The 10,234-nt window shown below is 35.3% G+C and overlaps 1 protein-coding gene across 1 annotated transcript; it reads left to right on the top strand.

Moving 5' to 3' along the window:
• The first annotated feature begins 4,694 nt into the window (after positions 1 to 4,694).
• LOC149901180 (uncharacterized) lies at positions 4,695 to 5,793 on the top strand. Its single transcript, XM_090111426.1, has one exon. It carries the CDS (start codon positions 4,695 to 4,697, stop codon positions 5,451 to 5,453), a length of 759 nt encoding a protein of 252 aa, XP_089967552.1. The 3' UTR covers positions 5,454 to 5,793.
• The last annotated feature ends 4,441 nt before the right edge of the window (positions 5,794 to 10,234 follow it).

The following is a 10,234-nucleotide window of genomic DNA, read 5'->3' as shown; positions in this document are numbered from 1 at the left end:
TTCAAAATCGTCGCTGCACCAACGCTGTACACGGTGTTCATATTTTGTGCTAGTATTTTCAGCCATACGACATACCTCATACATACCACATACCTATCCATACTAATATTATAAATGCGAAAGTAACTCTGTCTGTCTGTCTGTTACTCAATCACGCCTTAACTACTGAACCAATTTGCATGAAATTTGGTATAGAGATATTTTGATACCCGAGAAAGGACATAGGATAGGTTTTATCCCGGAAATCCTACGGGAACGGGTCTTTCTTTGAAAACGCGGGCGAAGCCGCGGGCGGAAAGCTAGTACTTTATAATTTTATATATCCTACACATATATTGCAATAATTGTTTTCAGCGCCATCTTCACAACGTTTCTTAAATCACGATTCAGCCATGCGGGTCTGTTATAGAACCGTTTATGAAGTGAGTGGAATCTGGGTAGAGCAGTTTTAGAAAATGTTTGCTATTGCCAAGTTGGCAGCCAACAGGTGGCAATTAATATAATAAATGTTATGGTACACTATCGTTATAATAAAAGAATAAAATCGGGTCTTATGACAATAAAATTTTCTTTGGAGATTCTAAATAAACTATACAAATGCTTGATTAACGGGTAAGAACGGTAGGTTTACGCTGAACACTGAGCATATTCATACTTGATACCTTATATTTGTATACGTAGTATATTATTATTAGTTGTATACGTAGTATATTATTATTAGTCTGTGCTTATATGTACTTACCTAATTTTTTATAATTTATGTGACATGATTTATTGATTTTAACGCAAGTTTTAACGACATACCTAATTAAGTACACTACGACATAAAGTAGATAAGTATATATACTACTAGCATAGACTATATACTTAATACAGACTACTAGCGGTCCGCCCCGGCTTCGCCCGTGGTACATATTTCGCAATAAAAGGTAGCCTATGTTCTTTCTGAGGGTCTAAAGATTATCTGTGCCAAATTTCATCAAAATCGGTCCAGTAGTTTATGAGCCTATTCATTACAATCAAACAAACAAACAAACAAACAATTTTCCTCTTTATAATATTAGTGTAGATTTATTGAATCAAAACACTATTAAAACAGAAGGATTTTTTGAAACTGCTACAAAACATATATCAACCATTCTATTTCATATGTGGTGACTGAATTAACTTAAAATAATATAAAAAAAATATATGTAGGTAATTCGTATTATTTATACTTAATCATCAAAATTATTTTCAATTAGCAATAGTACCGCTTGAGTTTAGCCTCCGTGTGGGAAATTTGTTCAATTAAAATTTTTCAAAACTGATATTAGGAAAACATTGTCTTATAAAAAATATATATTACCTACCTACATACTTAAATTCAAAGCAAATAATTTATGGAAAATGATAAAGGTCATAAGGGAGATGTACCCAATGGTTACGTCATCCGTACTAGACGTCATACCATTCATTGTTCGCTTCTCAAAGGGTCGAAGATATAACTCCGAGGAGTATGCGCAGTAGAGGAAGCCGCATTGGCGGGCTTTGCGACACTTTCAACCCTTAGACCATTCAGAGTACCAGTGTCCTCATTATTTTAGTAATATCGTGTTTGTTTTGACAGAAATCACACATAAAACAGCAACAAAATTAAACAGGTAGGCCTTTTGCATGCTGCTAGACCATTAATTGTTATTTATATATCCATCTTTTATGTGAGAAGTAGTTAGTTAATTAAAATATAATGTTCACAAACTTTAAAAGCAAACATAACGTCATGTCATGGTAATTTGTTACATAACGTTCGCTTTGACATCGTTTCTAAAGAGGAGGTCAAAACGGTACTGAAGTATAAAATATGTAAGTCCATACCTACTGTTGTTCTTACTTCTCAGTCAATACACGTTTTAACTAACGAGTTGAAATGCATTGTATTGTATTCTTGTATGTTATTTAGGTAAATTTAAATTGTTAAAACAATAACGGTTTTAAGAGCCAGCTGAATAGTACCTATAGGTACATATTCTTACGTGTCTCAAAGTTCGTGCTCTAGGTAGAGCAAATTACATACCGTTAAAATTAAAGTATGTAATATTTATTATAGACATCTTAAATTCTGTCTTTTTTTAGTATTTTATTGTGTTTCTTTAATTTTATAATCTAGGTCCTATAATAGGTTAATTGCAATAAGTAGATGAATTAAGAGGACCTACAGCAGGTCTTTTATGATTTATAATTTATTATATACTAGCTTTCCGCTCGCGGCTTCGCCCGCTTTGTCTAAAACATAGTAAATTATATACTAAAACCTTCCTCTTGAATCACTCTATCTATTTAAAAAAAACCGCATTAAAATCCGTTGCGTAGTTTTAAAGATTTAAGCATACATAGGGAAATAGGGACATAGGGACATAGAAAGCGACTTTGTTTTATACTATGTAGTGATTTATATAACAATGAACTACTACTAGAACTACTACTATACGAATATTTATACTTATCTACTATATGAATATTTAACCATTTCATATTCATAATTTAAAATACTGTTTTATAGAAAAAAAGTACTACATATATGCAAAAATATAACGAGTTCCGAAACAAACGATGCTGCAATCACAGTGGGCAGCTAACTACTAACTACATAGTTTAAAAAGGCAACATCTTTTGTGAAGAGCGCACGTTTCACGCGTATCAATTCTAAACATAAATACAAACAGCATTATTTTTAAACTTGGTTAAATATAATATAATATAACCAATATTAATAAATTTATTTATTTTTAATTATCACAATTGTCAGGGGTTTTTCTTAAATACATCATCAGGTGAGTGAAAATTTTCAATATATTTTGAACAAATTAATATTTTTTTTTTATGTAAAATATAATTGTTACTATTTCACACATTTTGACAAAAGTATTAACGTATAGAGAGATATTATTTAATTAATTAATGCGTTCGAAGTTTTTTGTTATTGCTTAGTGCGTTCTCTATGAAACATTTTAATTTTAAATAAAACAAAATAAAGCAATCAGAATAATCTTAATGTTCAAAAATATATCAATATAGTTAACTACCACTTAGTTTTAAAATAAATAGGTTTATGTTATAATAATTTGTTACGCAAACATTAAATTACTAGGCCGCGTCCCGTCATGTCATACGTTTACCTAAATTTAGTCGCCTATTTTTCGTAACGTTTGTATACATTTGTGTGGACTGATACACTGACAAAGAGCTAACTAGGTCAAAGATAATCCACCCGCGCAATGCGCTGGGTCACCATATACTATGTAACTATTAAACTTTATAAAATATACATGTATAATATGTTTTAGGGTTATTTATATGATTTTTTTTTCATTGGCTACAACTGACAACTAGCACAATGAACAGCTCAGATAGCAGTATTTTCCGCATACTTTTGTATATTATAATAAAAATTGGAAAACCTATTCAAGATTTAATTGAATTTCAATATAAGATTTCCTTTCATTAAGCATTTACCTTTTTTAATGAATAATGTTATTATTTATGTAAACACATGCAATAATTCGATGTGTATTTTTGGTAACATAAAATAAAATAAATAATAATTGCAACAAATTTAAAGAAAGATTGCGTTTAGTCGGTCAGGGTCAACCTCTATCGTACATTGATTAAGCTCTATTGGCTGCAGTCCAATCGAATAATTGATAATATTCCATACATCATGGTATAGGCAACTTTATTATAATGTGTACATATCTACCTATAAGACCTTATAATACTTTATTACAAGCATAGAAATACATGTTTGCATGATTTTACTTGAAACCTATTTACAAGACGAAAGTTAATAAGATAATTCACTACAGTAATAGGTTCTGTACCTATTTTTAAATGTTGCAAACGTTATGCGATGCCTTTTACGTCACAAAAACATAATGCAATTACCTACTCAATTAGGTACTCTTAGTATTTTCCCCCTTGGTAGGTAAGTGTTATTGTTTTTAATTCCAGCGACCAAGGTTGCGCTGGTGAGTTATATAAAATAGGATTTAATACGAGTTCAGTATGGCTAAAGGTTTAATTCCATTCTAGTAGTTATGTCGTGGCCATATCGTAGATTTGCTCATTTCATTAAATGACTGATTTTGGTGGTAAACAAACATTTACCACGGAAAATGACATGGGTACTAGATTTCCACCCGCAGCTTCGCCGGGATAAAAAGTAGCCTGTCTTATTCTGGGTCTTTAGCTACCTTCATACCAAATTCATTGTAATCGGTTCAGAAGTTTTTACGTGAATGAATAACAAACATCCATCCATCTATCCGTCCATCCATTGTCACAAACTTTTGCCTACCTAGATATGAATTGATTTTGTTAGAATACCTAAAGAAATAATTTTTTAATTACAATAAAATAGACCATTGTGCCCATTGTGAAGAGGGCCCCTAATGTGATTTTGTAAATTTTTGTGAGCATTGATCTTTTTTTTTTCGGGGGTAGGCGTACAAAGAGCAAGTCACGTTTATTTTCGCTGTGCAAATTTTAATTTAAAATAGTTTTTATTTTAACTTATTTACCCCAAAATATGGTTTAAATCACTACTGTACCACCCAGTTATATATTTCCTATAATTAGCTCTGATTCTTACATCGTTTTTCACTACCTGGATTCTACCTGATTCAACTGTCTGTCATATCCAAATTTTCCGGACAATGGATTCTCTTAAACAGTCTATTTCGGATATGAACACTGAATTTAATCAACGAATGATGGAATTTCAAAAAGAACTGCAAAAAACATCACACCCACCTGCATCTACAAGTCCTACCTCAAAACTTGCCAGTGATTTTGAAGCTTTCCGTTCCTTCGTCTGCAAAGCGCTTCAGTCTCTCCAAGCCCAAGTAAATCTTCTTACAAACATTCAAGACCAGCTGGAGATGCGAAGCCGCCGGAAGATGCTGCTCATCCACGGCATTGCAGAACACGATAAAGAAGATATCACGGCTGTCGTTGCAAAATTAATTTCCGATGACATTAACGTTCCTGATGTTGATAAAGATGCCTTCAGTCGTTGTCACAGATTGGGCCATCAGAGATCCAAGAATCCTCGACCAGTTTTGGTGAAGTTTTGTGATATTCGTGTTCGCAATAGTGTGTGGTTTTCTAAATCTTGTTTAAAGGATTCTGGTTACACTGTTTCGGAGTTCCTTACAAAGAGTCGTCACGATACATTTATGAGTGCCCGTAAGCGACTCGGTGTAACAAAATGCTGGACCCGTGATGGTCAAATTTTCCTAATCGACTCTTCAAATACTAGACACCGCATCACTTGTATGTCTGAATTGGATGCCATTATATCTTGTCCCAACCCTGAAAATTCTTCAAGTGCGGCTGGGACTTCACAGGATGCCGAAAAGAATAAGAAGACTATACCTAATGCAAGGTCAAAAAGAATTCCCAAAGCTCGTTAACGTACGTTTTATTTATTTTCTTAATATTTTTAAACTAGGATTATTATTTTACATTATTAACTATTTCACTCAATTTTCTATTTCATTAGTTTTAAAGTTTTTACTTATTGTTTCTTGCACTGAATATGAGATTATCACAACAATTGTTTACAACTTTAAATTCAAATACCCTCATTATATTTATTTTTTATTGATATGTTATGAGCAATTTTTTCAGTGTAAATATTCGATGTCCTGGATACTAGCAATTTGATTAACGGTTGGAACCAGTGTTACCATGATGTAAAAATATAAATAAATTTTCTTTTTATTTTGTGTTGACACTGGCTGGTACAGGAATTAGCTGAGAATAATATATTATACTAGCGGTCCGCCCCGGCTTCGCCCGTGGTACATATTTACCTTTTCTCTACGTAAGAACCATCCTCGTACTTCAAGGAATATAATAAAAAAAGAATTATCGAAATCGGTTCAGCCGTTCTCGAGTTATGCGCTTACCAACACATTTTGCGATTCATTTTTATATATAAGATTATTTAGTAATTAGGTTTTTCTTTTTTTTAAATAGTTAAGATATATATTTGATTTTTTTTTTATCTAATTTTATTTACTTATTGTTATATTTATTTAGTTATATTTTATAAAAATATATAATATTTTTTTTTGTAGTATACAATATTATGTCGTCTAACAGTAGTTTGTTGATTAACGAAGATATTTTCAATACAGATAGCGATGATCACTCTAGCGATAGTAGTTACCATAGTATTTCCCCTATTCCATTAAACGAAACTCTCATATCCCAATTTTCGAATGTAGTAAAAAACTTTAACGTGATTCATGTAAATGCTCAAAGCCTCCCAGCGCATTATTCTGATTTCTTAACTTCTTTCGATTGTAGTTGCATTCACGCCATCGTTATCTCTGAAACTTGGCTTAAGCCATGTCTGCCTTCTACTGCTTACTCTCTCCCAGGATTCAATATTATAAGAAACGACCGCGTTGGTCGAGTAGGTGGTGGAGTTGCAATTTATTTAAAATCCAGCATCACTTATTCGGTCATATCTGCTTCACCGCAACCTACTCCAGTTGACTCACTTGAACATTTATTTCTTGAAATAACATTATGTCATCAAAAAGTTCTCTTGGGTGCACTGTATAGCCCTAATCTTTCTGTTGACTATTTTTCTTATTTTGATCAATTACTCGACAAATTTACACCTTCTTTCCAACATGTGATCTTAATGGGGGACCTAAATACTTGCTTGATAAAGAATGATCACAGGTCGAAGAAACTTCTATCAACGATTGACTGTTACAATATGAACATCCTCCCGCTGAATGCCACACATCATTTCCCTAACTGCTCCCCTTCCCTTCTAGATTTAATTATAGTGTCCTCTCCCGATTACGTGGCCAAATTCGGTCAATGTGCAGCCGAAGGCTTTTCTTACCATGACCTCATCTTTGTCTCATACAAAATCCGACCTCCGAAGTATAAGCCTAAAGTAATAATACAGCGCAATTTTAGTGGGATGGACATAGAAAGTCTCGTCGAGGAAGCAAAAAACTTGGATTGGTCACTTATTACGAACGCTGATGATATTGATGCTAAAATAAACTTATTTAACTCCTTTCTTCTTCGACTTTATGATAAACATGCCCCATTTCGACCCATTAAGCTCAAACATTTACCGGCGCCGTGGCTAACGCCTGAACTTAAGTCACTAATCAATATAAAAAATCGTGCTAAGGCTTTATTAAAGGCAAATAATTCTCCAGCTAGTCGCGAAAGATACAGAACGATTCGCAACCGCTGTAGTACAATGTGTAGGGACGCGCAACAACGACACATTCATGGCTCAATTGAAAACGGAGACCCAAGCAAAGTGTGGAAATTTTTAAAGTCTCTCGGTGTTGGCAAACCTTCTCCTTCTTCAATCCCTTCTAACGTTAATATTGATTCACTTAATACTTTTTTTTGCTCTTCTCCTTTACTTGATCCGCATTTAAAAAAATGTACTCTTGACCTTCTTTCTAATACTCCTCTTCCTAATTCTCCTCCTTTTTGCTTTAGTCAATTTACTGTGAGTAGCGTTAGGAATGCTATCTTATCCATTGCCTCTAAATCTGTTGGTTGTGACAACATTGGCCGTAATATGATCATTCCTATTCTCGACACCTTAACTCCCACTTTAACTCACATCCTAAATTTCTCCATTACGTCCTCTCAGTTCCCAACATCATGGAAAGATGCCCATATTATCCCACTTCCTAAAAAAAGCAATCCTTCCGCATTATCTGATTTCCGTCCAATATCCATTCTTCCTTTCCTATCCAAAGTTCTCGAACGTCTTGTCCATAACCAGTTAACGACCTTTATAAACTCCCACAGTCTTTTCGATCCCTTCCAATCCGGTTTCCGTCCTGGTCATAGTACGGCCACTGCCTTAGTTAAGATCACCGACGATATCCGAATGGCAATGGATAGCAAGCAACTTACTCTCCTCACATTGATTGATTTTAGTAATGCATTTAATTCTGTAGATCATGATATTCTCTTAAAATTACTTTCTTCTCTTAATATTTCCGATACTGTAATTAGCTGGATGTACGACTATCTACGAGGACGCCGTCAACGTATCTACAGTAATGACTGTTATTCATCTTGGTGTGATGTCGTTGCCGGTGTTCCTCAAGGCGGCGTACTGTCTCCTCTTTTGTTTTCTCTATTTATTAATTCCATCACTCATAATATTTCCTCTTTATATCACATGTACGCAGATGATCTGCAAATATATACTCACTCATCATACGAGAATTTGCCTGATGCAGTACGTCAAATCAATAAGGACCTTGAATCAATAATAAAATGGAGCAAAGCACACGGAGTGAATATAAATCCAGCTAAGACCCAATCAATCATAATCGGGAGTCGACATTTCATAAATAAAATTGACTGGGTCACCATCCCCAAAGTTATTGTTGACGGTGTTATTATCCCTTACAGCTCTAGTGTCAAAAACCTAGGAGTATACTTCGATCAGACTCTTTCATGGACACAGCAGCTTCAAGAAGTGCGAAAAAAAATGTTTGGTTCCTACGGTTCTCTCAGACGTTTACGTAACCTTCTTCCCATCCCCACTAAAATTGAGTTGGTACAAGCTTTACTTCATCCAATCCTCGATTACTGTGACTGTGCCTATCCCGATCTTAATGAAAACCAATTAGATGCTCTCGAACGCCTTCAGAACCTCGGCATAAGGTACATATTCGGTTTGCGAAAATATGACCACGTATCCCACTTCCGTACGAAACTCAAGTGGTTGCCAATACGTTCTCGACGGAATGCACGCATACTTCATCTTCTTTACGGCATATTGTTTGACGCTAGAACACCGAACTATCTTAAGGAAAGATTTATATTTCGTCACTCCAACAGCTTGGTATTGAGATCTCCTTACTCCCTTTCTCTTCTAATTCCATCTCATCACTCTAACTTCTACCATCACTCTTTTACTATGTACGCTATTAATCTTTGGAATTCGTTGCCAAATTCAATCAAACATGCGCAAACCATATCTACGTTCGATAGTTTGGTAAAAAAATATTATCTTTCGTTATAAATTTATAGTTTATACATATATTTATTAGTTATTTTTATATATTTTAAATTTATGTATACTATTAAACATTGTATATATTATTATTACATAATATGTAGGTATATATATTGGTGTACTATATATATATATATATACATGTATTTTATTTTATTTATTTATTTATTTATTTTTAAATATTAAGTGCTCTTTTGCTCACACCTCCATAAATGTATTCTTCCAGCATTTTCCAATATCACAGGTTGTCTGGTAGAAATCACTTGTAAGTGATAAGACCGCCTTTTGTACATTGTTCCTATGCGCTGTTTTCTTCTCTGTTATTTTATTTGGTGTGCAATAAAGAATTTATTATTATTATTATGTGTATCTCATCCATAATACTCGGGTACCATCATAAGGAAGGTACCCGGTCCTTTGGAAGGCTTACGTGGGGACACGGATCCAACACGCAGAGGCCCTTTAGAGAACTTTACTGTGTTGTGGGACACCAGCCGCAGCCTGCCCATGACTGCACTATAGAGATACAGCCCTAGGCAGTCCGCGGCCGATGTAGGACTATTGCAAGATAAGGGAATAAAATAAACTGGGCTATGGAATGGGATGTTAATGGACCGGAATTAAGGACTATGGAAGACTATGGCACCTGCCTTTCTACTAAGATATAGCAAAAAATTGTTGGCAGGTGGTGACTCGCCCTCTCACTGTATGGGCCCCCGAAATAAGTCGCTGCAATAGTGCGACAAGGGGGCAACATATTGTGAGCAGCTAAGGGTGGAGAGGCGTCCCTGGACTTTAAACTACGATCACGCGCTCCCTGAGGGTCCAGCATCACGTGCCCACTCGCCACTTACGCTTCGCATCCACCCTTCGAGCTAAAAGCTCTCGCGACTCCACTCTGGCCGGCCGGTTAAGGCAAGCCAGAGGTGGGGGTCCTGTCCTCGTCAGGCTTCACTCCGACCGGCCGGTGAAGGCGAGCCGGAGATGAAGACAGGGGCCTCCCCCGGGAGCACTCGGTTCCCGCGGGGTCGCTACTCCCCGACACCCCGCCACAAGGTGTCCTGCGGGTTGACTGATTGCACGGGTGGAATATCTATTGTCACGTAGACAATAGATATTCCAACCGTGGGCGATGGGGTCGTCACATCCCTACGCCCTTAT

The sequence above is a fragment of the Colias eurytheme genome, chromosome 17 (assembly GCF_061535395.1).
Source record: "Colias eurytheme isolate Ceu_HAF_F1 chromosome 17, ilColEury1 Martin Lab GWU primary, whole genome shotgun sequence".
In the NCBI taxonomy this organism is placed as follows: domain Eukaryota; kingdom Metazoa; phylum Arthropoda; class Insecta; order Lepidoptera; family Pieridae; genus Colias; species Colias eurytheme.
The sequence above is the reverse complement of the archived record's forward strand: the minus strand, read 5'-3'. Positions and strand labels throughout refer to the sequence as shown.